Here is a 14439-nt window from a genome sequence, read left to right as displayed (position 1 = left end):
GCGGATGGAGTTTAATGCAGAGAAATGTGAGGTAATTCACTTTGGTAGGAATAACAGATGTGTTGAGTATAGGGCTAACGGGAAGACTTTGAATAGTGTGGAGGAGCAGAGGGATCTAGGTGTATGTGTACATAGATCCCTGAAAGTTGGGAATCAAGTAGATAAGGTTGTTAAGAAGGCATACAGTGTCTTGGCGTTTATTGGTAGGGGGATTGAATTTAGGAGTCGTAGCGTTATGTTGCAACTGTACACAACTCTGGTGCGGCCGCACTTGGAGTATTGTGTGCAGTTCTGGTCCCCACATTACAGGAAGGATGTGGAGGCTTTGGAGAGGGTGCAGAGGAGGTTTACCAGGATGTTGCCTGGTATGGAGGGGAGATCCTATGAGGAGAGGCTGAGGGATTTGGGGTTGTTTTCGCTGGAAAGAAGGCGGCTAAGAGGGGATCTTATTGAAACATATAAGATGATTAGAGGTTTAGATAGGGTGGATAGTGATAGCCTTTTTCCTCTGATGGAAAAATCTGGCACGAGGGGGCATGGCTTTAAACTAAGGGGGGGTAGTTATAGGACAGATGTCAGGGGTAGGTTCTTTACCCAGAGGGTGGTGAGGGATTGGAATGCCCTGCCTGCTGCAGTTGTAAATGCGCCTAGTTTGGGGGCGTTTAAGAGGTCTGTGGACAGGTTTATGGACGAAAAGGGATTGGTTTAGGTTAGTGGGTCATTGTTGTTGTTTTTGTTTTTAACTGGTCGGCGCAACATCGTGGGCCGAAGGGCCTGTTCTGCGCTGTAATGTTCTATGTTCTATGTTCTATGTTTTGTAGTTCCTTGTGGTCTTGGGCAGAGCAGGAGCCATACCGAGCTGTGATACAACCAGAAAGAATGCTTTCTATGGTGCATCTGTAAAAGTTGGTGAGACTCATAGCTGACGTGCCAAATTTCCTTAGGCCTCTGAGAAAGTAGGTACGCCGGTGGGCTTTCTTAATTATAGTGTCGGCATGAGGGGCACCAGGACAGGTTGTCAGTGAGCTGGACACCTAAACATTTGAAGCTCTCGACCCTTTCTACCTCGTCCCTGTTGATGTAGACAGGGCTGAAAAAGCCGTTAAAGGGACGGGGGTAAAAAACAACTGTTTCTAAAATGATCCAGACGTGGGACTGGATTTTACAGCCTCACTCGAGCGAGACCGGAAACTTCCACCTGAGCTCAATGGAGCTTTCCCCACTGTCAGACCCTTGCCTGCTCTGATTCTAGGTGGGCAAGGTGGAAGATTTGCGGTCCTGGTGTCAAAAAGCGGCATCGCTACAAAGAATGCCCAGCAGGGGGAGCCGACCGCTTTCTCTGCAGCAAGATCAGGCATTTTAAACAATTCTGCAGATCTAAAGCATGATTGAAAAGAAGAAAGCTGGAACAAGTTTCCAGCCATTCCAAAATCCAAGAAATTGGAAGTGCAGCGTTTTAGCCCTGAAATTTCTGAAAATAAGTCAAAGATAAGCAGTATCGTTGGCAGCCAAACTAGACTGAGGCTGGGATCAAAAACCTATTGGCCCCAATTGAACTTGATTCAGGACTGACTGATAGATTTAAAGATCTAGCCATCTAAGAGGCTGTGGGCACAGATGCCAGAGTGAGAGGTCAATTCACTATACCGCCCCCCCCGACATGAGGATAAAGAAATTAATGAAACTATTTGTATCTTACGGAGCCAGCAAATTACTCCGCATGGCAGCATGTTCAGGACTGGTGTTTCTACAAACTGTCAAAGAGGTAACAATATATGACAGTGAAGCAATATTCAGGGTTGAATTTCTAAAATTGCTCCTAGAAAGGACTGGAAATGCTCAAAACTGCAGCAGAAATTGAGAAGTCAACACAGTCCATCTTTACTGAATGAATACTATCCGTTGGACTACGGAAGGAGACTGTAAATCTTTCACTTCTCTTTAGTACAGGCCAAAAGAGGCAGGAACAGGATGCACTATCAAAGATGGTGACCGCTCAGTTTGCTTCCAGACTGCGGCTTGTTCTTTCAGTAACAGGTCTCACAACACCAGGTTAAAGTCCAACAGGTTTATTTGGTAGCAAACGCCACTAGCTTTCAGAGCGCTGCCCCTTTGTAAGATGAGAGTTTTGTTCACAAACAGGGCATATAAAGACACAAACTCAATATACAAAATAATGATCGGAATGTGACTCTTCACAGGTAATCAAGTCTTAATGGTACAGACAAAGCGAGTAGAGACGATGGAGTACGCTCTCTCCACTCACATTGTCTGTACCTTTAAGACTTGATTACCTATAAAGACTGCCATCCCAAACATTATTTTGTAAATTGAGTTTGTGTCTTTATATACCCTGTTTGTGACTAGAACCCCCAGTCACCTGACAAAGGGGCAGCACTCTGAAAGGTAGTGGCATTTGCTACCAAATAAACGTGTTGGACTTTAACCTGGTGTTGTGAGACCTGTTACTGTGTTTCCCCAGTCCAACGCTGGTATGTCCACGTCATTGCTCTTTCAGGACAAAGTTCAAGACAATGAAGCCACCACAGAAGCAGATGGTCCATTGTAAGAAAATTCTTTGACACACTCTTTGATTCCGCTGCTTATGATTATGAAGTCTTTTGTTGTCTCTTTTGAGCAGAATCATCCCTTTGAAGATGAAGTTGTCTACGTATTCCACCGATGCATCAACAATTGCCAGCAGCTAGCAGAAAGCTATCCAGTGAGAATGAAATGCCTGGTTCTAAATTGCAGCGAACCAATGTTGAAAGTTCAGAGCTTACTAACTTGTACAAATGTAAGCTGGAGCCCACTCTTGGATACTGTTAAAAATTCGCAGATGCACTAAAGCTTTTCTTTCAGTAAAGGCCCAAACTACAGACCTTCTAAAGCTGCACAGTACCTTAGAAAAACTCAAAAGTTGAATAGTAAATGGAGCTTGAGCACACTGAACCTAAGTAAGAGTTGGAGTAGTCTAACTAGCTAAAAGAGAATGTTGAACCAAAACCCCAGCCATTAGCAGTCACACAGCAATATCTAACCACAGAAGATTCACATGGTGCAACAAAGTGAACATATGGCCTTATAGGAGTGTAAAAATGCTGTACCGCATCTAAGGAAATGGCCACAGCATCAGACAGCAGAGTTGCCTGCAGAACAGCTGAAGAAGTACTGACACTAGCTCTCTTTCCTATTACTACTGAGATGCTTATAGTAACAGCTCCTGTTACTGATGTTGATCTCACGAGCAAGAGTATTAGTCATGAACTTCCCATAGATCCCAGTCCAGATGTTTATTCCATTGTTGATGATGGTGCAATCCTACATTCTCCCGTTGACTCTGAGATCCCTTTGCAGCAGAGCACGCATGGAAATTATATCACCACCTACAGAAAATGAAATTCCTACCTTAGTAGTAAGGAAATCCTCTTTTCCTCATAACCTGCAGAATTTTCAAGTTGTTCTTCATTCTTTTCATCTGCCAGATTCATCCATGGCTCAGTGAGCAACATTAAAGAAGATATGAGAGAGGATTTCAGCCTGTTGTCTTCCTTTCCAATGGGTTGCAAGTGCTCGAGTGCTGAAGGGTTTTCTATTGAATCTCCTTGATTGGTTTTCAGTGCTGTTTCATTCAGTTCATCGTAGGAATCACAGGCCAGGAGCTGGCTGTTATGAGAATTAATTCCAACAATGTGTTTGCTTTCCAAGGAGTAGGTAGGGAATATCCAATGGATCCTTCAGTAGAATTGAGAAAACTGTGGGGGTTGAAGCCTTTGGCCAAAGTGACTTGGGGGGAGGGGAAAGCATGGTCAGAGTTGGATAAAAACTCATGCAAACAGAATATGAGGTGGGAATCCTAGCTTAAATAGTTTAGCAAAAAGGTTAACCATTTTGGAGGTTCTAATTTGGCTCAGATATAGACTAAAGGGTTTATTACACAATAATGCAAATCATGGTATAACCATGGCATCTAAGGCAGATGATCAACAGGCTCCAAGGGAACCAGATGCAGAACACTGTTTGCAGGGAATAATGTATTTGGATGGAAATAGTGTAAATAAACAGTTTTGAAAAAAATTAAATATTGATCATTCGCAAACCACTGGCAAAGTAAGAAAAATCTCATTGAACCAGCAGCTGATACATGTGAAGGAAACATGTCAAACCAGTATCGCTATTCTCTGACTTTTACATCATCTCTCTTAATATCACTTCGCATAATTCTGTATTTGTTATAAATGCAAAACGTATAATATGAAAAGAGGAAAAATCCTTTCCTTTCATAAAAAGGAGAAAATTAAGAACCTTGGATACCCAGGCAGATGGTTTGAGATTGGAGAAGGTCCTTTCCTTTGCATGGCAATCCTAGCACATCTACTGCACCCATGTCTTCACAGGAGATTGCAGACTATGGCCAGGAATTTTCCAAAGAGTTGGCAGGATGGCAAACCCACAACTACTTATGGTTCAAAGGAGTATTAATTGGCTGGGGATGGGGCTTGCGCCCACAACCACAAACTACCCTATTTTTGCTATTAATCCATTTGCCTCTCTAATTACTATCTGCACCTGCATGCTATCTTTTTATGACTCATTTGTGACGACTCTCAGTTCTCTCTGTTCTATAGAGCCCTAGAATCACTTTTCATTTAAATAATTTTTTTTTTTATATATTCATTCATGGAATTTGGGTGTCACTGGCTAGGTCAATGTTTATTACCATCACAGATTGCCCTTGAGGAGGATGTGGTGATCTTCCATCTTGAAATGCTGCCATCCCTGAGGTGTAGGTACATCCACAGTGCTGTTACAAAGGGAGATCCAGAATCCTGACCCAGCGTCAGTAAAGGGATGATGACATATTTCCAGGTGAATGGCTTGGAAGAGTACTTCCAGATGGTGGTGTTGTTTCCATGTGTCTGCTGCCTTTGTCTTTCTAGATGGTCATGGATTTGGAAGGTGTTGTCTAAGGAGCATTGGTGAGTTTCTGCAGTACATCTTGGAGATGGTACGCAATGCTGCCATTGTGCATCAGTGATGGACGGAGTGAGTGTTTGTGGATGGGATGGTTGATGTCAAGCTTCTTGAGTGTTGTTGGAGCTGCAGTCATCCAGGCAAGTGGAGAGTATGCCATCATGCTCCTGCTTTGTGCTTTGCAGATGGTAGACAGGCTTTTGGGGAGTTAGGAAGTAAGTTACCCACCACAGGATTCCCAGCCTTTGACCTGCTTTTGTAGCCATGGTATTTATATAGCTAGTCCAGCTCAGTTTCTGGTCAGGATGTCAATAGTGTTGATTCTAATGCCATGTAATGTCAAAGGCAATGGTTAGAATGTCTCTTTTTGGAGATGGTCATTGTCTGGCACTTACGTGACAAAAATACTGTTTGCCACTTGTCAGCCCAAACTTATGTATTTTCTGGGTCTTGCTGCATTTAGACATGGACTGCTTCAGTATCTGAGGAATCATGGATGGTGCTAAACATTGCGCAATCATCAGCGAACATCGCCACTTCTGAACTTATGATGAAAGGAAAGTCATTGATGAAGCAATTGAAGATAGTTGGGCCTAAGACGGTATCTTGAGGAATCCCTACAGCAATGTCCTGGAACAGAGATAATTGAACTTAAATATCCCCACGCTACCATCACTACCAAGCCAAAGGTCAACCCTGATTCAATGAACAGTGCAGGAGTACAAGCCAGGAGCAACATCAGGCATAGTTAAAAATGAGGTGTCAACCTGGTGAAGCTACAACTCAGGGCTACTTGCATGCCAAACAACGTATGTAGCATGCGAGTGGCAGAACTCAGAGATCTCATAACCAGTGTATCAGATCTAAGTTCTTCAGTCCTGCCACACCCAGTCATGAGTGGTAAAGGATAATTAAGCAACTTACCAGAAGAGGAGATTCCACAAGTATCCCCATCTTCGATGAATGGGAAGCCCATCACAGCACTGCAAAAGATAAAGCTGAAGCATTTGCAACAATCTTTAATTAGAGGTGTCGAGCAGATGATCCATCTCAGACCCTTCTGGTGATTCTTAACATCACAATGCCAGTCTTCAGCCAATTCAATTCATTGCACATGATAGCAAGAAACGGTACCCCTTCCATCATCTTAAATCTTCAATCCCTCCACCAACAATGAATATTGGCAGCAGTGTGTATTGTCTATCAGATGCATTGTAGCAAATCAGTAAGGCTCCTTTAACAGCACCTTTCAAGCCCATGACCTCTATCACTTAGAACGATCAGAACAGCAGCAGGTGCATGGGAACCCCATCGCCTGGAAATGCCCTTCCAAATTATTCGGTTAAAATCCTGGAATTCCCTTCCTTACTGTCCTGTGGGTGTTCCTACATCACACAGACTACAGCTTTTCAAGAAGGCACTCACCACCACCTTCTCAAAGGCAAACAGGGATGGGCACCAAAATGTTGGTCTCACCAGTAACATCCACATCTGGTGTAACAATAAAAATCATAGGGAACAGATTTTAAAAAATGTCTGGCAAAGAGAAGAGGCAAAGTGATGAAAAGCTTTTGTCTGCAATTAACAATTAGGATATGGAATGTCACGCTTGAGATAAATTCAATGCATTATTTAAATGGGAATTGAATTAATGTCTGAAGGAGATGAAGTTGTAAAGTTAAACGGGGAGAGGAATGGGACTAAATGCATCATTCTTTGAAAGATCCAATGCAGTTTTGATGCCCAAATACTCTCTTTCACTTCTGTACCGTTCCACGATTCAAATGAATACTCACCACAGTAGAAGGTTTATGATAGTAATAGCTCGAATATTAGGGGTTTTAAATAAGTGAAAAATTGCATATGTTTTCTTCGTTTTAGTCATCATGTATTCAAGCTGAAAGAAAACAGACATGATTCACCATGATTAGAAAATATTGGTATTAAAATCTATTATTGTTGTTGATTGTCATAAAAACACACCTGGCTCACTAATGCCCTTTAGAAAACTGCCATCCTTATCCAGTCTGCTCCACATGTGACTCCAGCCCATCAGCAATGTGGCTGACTCTTTAACTGGCCTCTGAAATGGTGTGGCAAGCCACTGAGTTCAAGGGCATCCAGGGATGGGCAACACCCGCTGGCCCTGCCAGCGACACACATAGAAATATAGAAAATAGGAGCAGGAGTAGGCCATTCAGCCCTCTGAGCCTGCTCTGTGATTCATTATGACCATGACTGATTATCCAACTCAGTAACTTGTTCCCACTTCCCCCACCCACCCCCCTACCATCCTTTGATCCCTTTAGCCCCAAGAGCTATATCTACTTCTTTTTTGAAAACATACAATCTTCTGGCCTCAACCACTTCCTGTGGTCGCAAATTCCACAGGCTCACTATTCTCCTGGTGAAGAAATTTCTCCCTCATCTCAGTCCTCATTCTACTCTGTATCCTCAGACTGTGAACCCTGCTTCTGAACATCAGGAACATCCTGCACCTAGCTGTCTAGTCTTGTTAGAATTTTCTAGGTTTTTATGAGATTCAGTCCCTCCTCACCTTATTCTACTAAGGTCCAGCAAATATAGTCCTGATGAACTCAATCGCTCCTCATACATCAGTCCCGCTATTCTAGGAATCAGTCTGGTAAACCTTCTCTGCACTCCCTCCATAACAAAAACATCCTTCCTTAGGTAAGGAGACCAAAACTGCACCCAATATTCTAGATATGGTCACACCAAGGCCCTATATAACTGCAGCAAAACATCCTTGCTCCTGTACTCAAATTCCCTCGCTATGAAGGCCAACAAACCATTTGCCTTCTTCACTGCCTGCTGTGCCTGCATGCTTACCTTCAGCGGTTGGTGTATAAGGAGACCCAGGTCTCATCACCCAATCCTCTCTCTTATATCCCATGAAAGAATGAAAACAATAAACTAATTGAATTGTGATAACTCACAGATTACATTTGTTTGCCTTTTGTTTTGAAGCACAGATGGCTGTGTACATAAATAAAGCACCAATGAAATTAATTGTGCTGGAAAGTGTGCGCACATCTGCTTTTGAATGAATACAAGTTGTAGGTTCTGATGGCCAAATAACCTGATAATACTCAGGGCTCATATGAAAAACAATAATAGCTTGAACAAGAGAGGTAACCAACACTGGTGAAGCCATACCACAGCCAAGCGTCAGTACCTTCAAAAGAGAAATAGAAACAGAAAATGCTGGATAAACTCAGCAGGCCTGGCAGCATCTGTGGAGAGAGAAACAGATTTAGCACCACATTCAGGTGGGACAATAAAATTGGTAACAAAAAGGTCTGCATTGAGAACAGCATAGAAACAAATTCTAATGTTGTGTGGCAGTACCTCAAGGCTACTGAAGAGGACTGCTGGTGCAGTGACATTATTTTTCTTTGCTGCATATTGGAGAATTGCTTCAGCCTCCGAAACCTTCCCCTTTGACAACAGCCAACGTGGAGATTCATGAACAAACCTAGAGTTTAAAGCATTTTATTTTAAACAAGGAATACTAAACACAATTACAAAGGATATTAAACACTCCATTATGGTATAAATTAATGCATAATTACATTTAAATTTAGATATGGATTCAGGAAAGGCAATGGCAGAGGACAGTATGAAAGATGTTTAATATAGAATTGGACAGGCTTGGATCATGAGTTTCATTGGCAAAGGTCTGCTAAACTTGGACTGTGTCATGCTCTGATGCGGAATATGCTTTAGGCCAATCTAAAGCAGAAACTGGGGCAGATTCCTGTCTCTATTACCACACATATGGGTAGCACGGTGGCACAGTAATTAGCACTACTGCCCCACAGTGCAGGGACCCAGGTTTGATTCCCAGCTTGGGTCACTGTCTATGTGGAGTCTGCACATTCTCCCTGTGTCTGCATGGGTTTCCTCCAGGTGCTCCAGTTTCCTGCCACAGTCCAAAAGATGTGCTGGTTAGGTACATTGGCCATGCTAAATTCTCCCTCAGTGTACCTGAACAGGCGCCGGAGTGGGGGAACTAGGGGATTTTCACAGTAACTTCATTGCAGTGTTAATATAAGCCTACCTGTGACACTAATAAACAAAATAAATAAATTTGTTAAGCACTGCTTAGAATCGGAAAGCTAGCAATAAAGATTGCCCATCTCTTACGTGGTGTGATCAGCAAGTTTGCAGATGACACTAAGATGGCTGGACTGGCAGACAGTGAGGAGCAGTGTCAGGAAATACAACAGGATATAGATAGGCTGGTATATTGGGCAGATAAATGGCAGATGGAATTTAATCCTGATAAATGTGAGGTGATGCATTTTGGGAAAAATAATGTAGGGGGGAGTTATATGATAAAGGGTAGACCTATAAAGAGTATAGAAATGCAGAGGGACCTGGGGGTGCAAGTGCACAAGTCTTTGAAGGTGGCAGTACAGGTGGAGAAGGTTGTGAAGAAAGCTTATGGTATGTTAGCCTGTATAGGAATGGGTATAGAGTACAATAGCTGGAGTCTAATGTTGCAGTTGTATAGAACGTTGTTAGGCTGCATTTGCAGTACTGCATCCAGTTCTGGTCGCCTTACTACCAGAAAGACGTGGACACCCTGGAGAGAGTGCAGAGGAGGTTTACCAGGACCCTGCCTAGTATGGAAGGACTGGGTTATGAGGAAAGATTGGGCAAATTGGGACTGTTTTCCCTAGAAAGACGGAGACTGAGGGGAGATCTAATACAGGTATATAAGATTATGAAGGGTATAGATAAACAGTGGTAAGCTGTTTCCTAGATTGGAAACGCACATTACGAGGGGCCATGGGCTTAGGTTGAGGGGGGGAGGTATAATTCGGATGTTAGAGGGAGGTTTTTCACGCAGAGGGTAGTGCGGGTATGGAATGCTCTGCCAAGCAAGGTGGTGGAGGCAGGCACGCTGGAGTTGTTTAAGAGTTACATAGGTAGGCACATGAGCGGGATGGAGATGGAGGGATATAGGAGACTGTTTTAAATAAGGTTCAGGAGCCTTGGGACGTCTCTGGGAATCAACTGATTCCTATGGACCTTCCAACATACTGTTTGGCTCACTTGTTTTACTTTGGAGCTTCTGGGGATTCCCTTAAATGTTTGTATAAGGATGCGCATGGTATTGATGTTTTTCTCTTTTAATCCACAGGTGCTTCGGTCTGCCTTGTTGTCCAACAAGGGGCATACACGCGATGGGTCGTACTAGGGCTGTTCTTGGTTGTTTCGAGAGTAGCCTAGTACTCCACATCGTTAGTGTACGCTTAAACGGGACCAGATGCTGGGCAACATGACAGCTCAGTGACTATCACTGTTTGCTGTGCAGACACATGGATTTGGGCCAGTGTCTGCAGGAGTTTGTGCATTCTCCCAGTGCTTGCGTTGGTTTTCTGCGGGTGCTCCGGTTTCCTCCCACACCCCAAAGATGTGCTCTTAGGCTGATTGGTGTAACAAATTGTCCCTAAATTAGTCTTCCCTCAATGTGGAATGCCATAAGCATAGACAAGGGTCATGGGTGGAGAGGGGACTCATAATGTTAAAATGGCGGTGCGGGCTCGTTGGGCCGAAGGGCCTGTTTCCCATGCTGCATTGTTCTTTGTTCTTTGTATTACCTCAATCAGGGATCTCATACTCCACGAGGCCAACCTCATGGGCCTCATTGAGGTCATTACAATTTTCTGCTCTGCATTCCTCCCTGGCAATGTGTAATACACATGTGGTCATGATGAAAATCCAACCAAAAACATTTAAAACAAGCTCCAGGGTCAAAACCATTTCTGATTAGCAGAAAAAAAATACAAGTCTGTTCTTTTACAAAGGCAAATTAACAAAGTTATTGGGCTGTTTGTTTGTGTTTATTTTTGAAATTCTAGGACAAGGATTGAGACAAATTATGGAATATTGGATTAACCAACCATAGTCAGAAAAAGAATGAAGCTGGACTTAAACATATTTTATGCGTGAAGATCAGCAATAGGAAGAGGAACATGGCTTTCTCTGTCACTTTTTGTACATGGCTACTGGTGTGTGCCCTTGGTAGAGAGGAAAGAAAGCAAGGGACGAGAGAGAGAGAGAGAAAAAGAAAGAGAGTGCACACAGTTTTTTTTTACAGGCTTAGACATGTCGAACATACAGAAGGCAAAGGGGATTTGGAGAGAATTCCAGAGGATATAGTAACTAAACATTTGTGAGAAAAGCATTCATTTAGTTTCAGAAAGTGGTGCGTGTCAACGGGGCATAAAGATAAAGGGAGAGGCTCAAGAATGTTCAGGAATGTGACGGAACCCAAAAGCAGGTATGATGACCAGCAAAGCTTTACAGGGAGAATGCGTGCGAGAGAAGACTCAAGTCACAAACTTCTGCATTAACTGAATTGTGAAGGAAGGGAGGTTCAGAATGAAGATCCACCTCCTGGAAGCTCCTGTAGTGTGAAGATCCAAGTGGTGGACGTTCCAGGAGCCACGGTCGTTGGAGGCTTCCATTTTCTGACCTCCAGAGGCTACCCCAGACCTTCTTCCAGGTAAATCCTGGCAGGTCCATGACACATTAGTCCGGAATATGTTCCATGATGTCAGCGCGGATGATTAGACAGACGGGGGTAAAATTCTGATTGGGCCATCATCTGCAACCCAGGATGTCCCTTGGTGGGAATGGCCACTTACCTTGATGGGCAGGAATGCACATTATCACATCATCCTCACTGGAATTTTATTGGTTATCATTCTACAGTTTGGTTGTTGGGGGTCCTTCAGAAAGGTGGCGGGAGCCACATATGCTTAATATTATTCAGATTCCCATTATGTGAAGGGGCTGCCAATGGTTTCATTTTAAATCAGGCTTGAACGTGGAAGTTGGTGTGACTTTCTCAGCTGAAGCAGACTGTCTTTCCTTTCTGAGGCCAGGAGGAGCGAGTGTATATTCCTCTACAACCTACAAGATAAAGAATCATAGCCTGCGTACCAAATACTCACCTCTATTAACCATCTGCAAAAGCCTTTCCAGCAACCTACCTACTAGTGCCCTTCTGAGCTGTCAACAGGTGGTCAATGAGACCTGAATTTCTATTCACGTTCATTAGCTTACTACTGCTTTCATCTGTTACAGGGCAGCGGCTAACCATGTGTACACAGCTGAAGTCTGGGGAGGCGACGGCCTAGTAGTATTATCACTCAAATATTAGTCCAGAAACTCAACTAATGTTTTGGGGACCCGGGTTCGAATCCCGCCACGGCAGATGGTAGAATTTGAATTCAATTTTTAAAAAATCTGGAATGAAGAATCTACTGATGGCCATGAAACCATTGTTGATTGACAGAAAAATCCATTTGGTACACTAATGTCCTTTAGGGAAGGAAATTTGCCGTCCTTACCTTTCCGGCCTTCATCTGACTCCATGGCTACAGCAATATGGTTGACTTTCAACTGCCCTCTGAAATGGTCTATCAAGCTATTAGTTGTCACCACCACCTTCTCAAGGGCAACTAGGGATGGGCAATTGCCAGCCAGCGACGCCCATTTTCCACGAATGAATAAAACAATACATTAAGTCTGCCTTTGTGGCGAAGAGTTATGTTTTGAATTAATCCTCTACCCATTTAAATCTTTTTGACAGTTAAAACTGACTCCATGGAAATAACTTCTGACCAAATTCATTCAGGTACCATGCCTTAAGAGGTCACTGGCAACCATGGTCTTCCACTGGATTGGTACATGATTACACTTGACAAAGTATTGCGGTGGCTTGTCATTGCCTTCTGCAAAATGGCTGGCCAGGAAACTCTCTTGTCATTAGATGCACCGGAAGGACATTGGGACGGACTGATATTCTGCCTGATTGGCCATATTAAGATTACACTTTTCACGGCCATCAACTCTTGGAGTGGGGCTTGAATCCAGGGCTTCTGGTCCCACTCATCTGACGAAGGAGTAGTGCTCCGAAAGCTAGTGGCATTTGCTACCACGTAAACCTGTTGGACTTTAACCAGGTGTTGTGAGACTTCTTACTGTGTTCTGGCCCAGAGGCAGGGATGACTGTGCTGCAAGACTTCCTCTGACCAAATTAGAAATCAAGTAAAGACAATTCCATTCTGTGACCAAGGAACTTTAGTTTGTTGTCTGGATGGACTGAATAGCTTTCTGTGTGTATCTTCCTTCTGATCATCTCAGTTAACTTAATAACACCTTCTTCATTCCCTCACAGTGATTAACAATGGAAGTGCTGGAGGGCAGAACAAACACATCTTGTGTCAAGCAGGATGACGCCAGGAAATGTTTTCTCTAGGAATAGAACAGGAACTGTCTCCAGACCTAGCTGGCTGGCACATTAATGCTTCATGTAAAAAAAACATCATGTGTAAGTAGCAGCAGCACATTAGTTTTTCACAGAATCCCTACAGGACAGAAGGAAGCCATTTGGCCTATCAAGTCTGCAGTCACTCTCTGACCGTTTCTTACACAGGCCCTCTCCTCCACCCTAACTCCATAACCCTGCACATTTACCATGACTAATCCATCTAACCTACACATCTTGGGACACAAAGTGGCAATTTAGAATAGCCAATCCACCTAAACTGCACATCTTTGGACTGTGGGAAGAACTCAGAGGACCTAGAGGAAACCCACGCAGACATGGTGGGAACGTGTAGACTCCGCAGTCATCCCAGGAGGAATTGAACCCAGGTCTCCGGCATTGTGGGACAGCAGTCCTAATCACTGTGTCATTGTGCAGCCCAAAAGTGTCTGACTTTATACTGTATCGGTGATCTTCCCTTTGCTAATTGACTAACACTTTGCTATTCTGGGATAAGTGCTTTCTGCCAGTTTGTGGAGAGTTAATGAAAATCTTGAAGAGTGCACAAGGAAGCTGCACTTGCACATCCTTCCAGGACTTTCAAGTTGGCATTAATCAGAACCTGGAAGTGGACTGTCCAAAGGCTTTCCTTCAAGCATAAATTAGTCTTTAGGTTACTGGAATTTGAAGTGGAACATAATGGGAATGGGATTAACAATTGTGATATTGAATGGAAAGGGTTAGTCCTTGAAAAAAGCTTTAAGAGCTAAACCAATTCTAAAAGACTAAGCAATTCTCTCTTTTTAATTTCTTTCCATCATTGAAGCTTCACTTATCTACACAATTTTGGAAATTTATACTCATTTTTCTCCCTTTCAGCAGTTGCAAACTTTTAAAATGTTGGTTTCTTGGGCAGACTGTGGCATGGGGGAAATGGGAGTGCTTGCTGTGACCTCCCTGCCCCCATGCAAATCCAGGTGCAGACCAAGCAATTTTCATGTACCCACTTTACCTATATCCTTGGAGAAGAGGTGACGCAGTGATATTGTCACTGGGCTAGCAATCCAGTGAGCCAGGGCAAGACCTGGGTGTGAATCCCACCATGGCGGATGGTAAAATTTGAATTTAATAAAAATCTGGAATTAAAAGTCTAATGA

General features: G+C 43.3%; 1 protein-coding gene across 2 annotated transcripts in view; it reads right to left on the bottom strand.

Moving 5' to 3' along the window:
* The window catches only part of LOC145351775 (organic cation/carnitine transporter 2-like), an 88649-nt gene that overhangs the window by 16415 nt on the left and 57795 nt on the right, over positions 1 to 14439 (bottom strand). For both annotated transcript variants that reach the window (XM_080201399.1, XM_080201400.1), the window contains exons 6-7: positions 8344 to 8470; positions 6771 to 6871 (exon numbers count right to left, since the gene is read on the bottom strand). In XM_080201399.1, the coding sequence (XP_080057525.1) occupies positions 6771 to 6871; positions 8344 to 8470 (228 nt within the window). The remainder of the gene's footprint in view (positions 1 to 6770; positions 6872 to 8343; positions 8471 to 14439) is intronic.

Source organism: Carcharhinus amblyrhynchos, chromosome 13, assembly GCF_965287045.1.
Source record: "Carcharhinus amblyrhynchos chromosome 13, sCarAmb.v2.hapA, whole genome shotgun sequence".
NCBI classification, from domain to species: domain Eukaryota; kingdom Metazoa; phylum Chordata; class Chondrichthyes; order Carcharhiniformes; family Carcharhinidae; genus Carcharhinus; species Carcharhinus amblyrhynchos.
The sequence above is the reverse complement of the archived record's forward strand: the minus strand, read 5'-3'. Positions and strand labels throughout refer to the sequence as shown.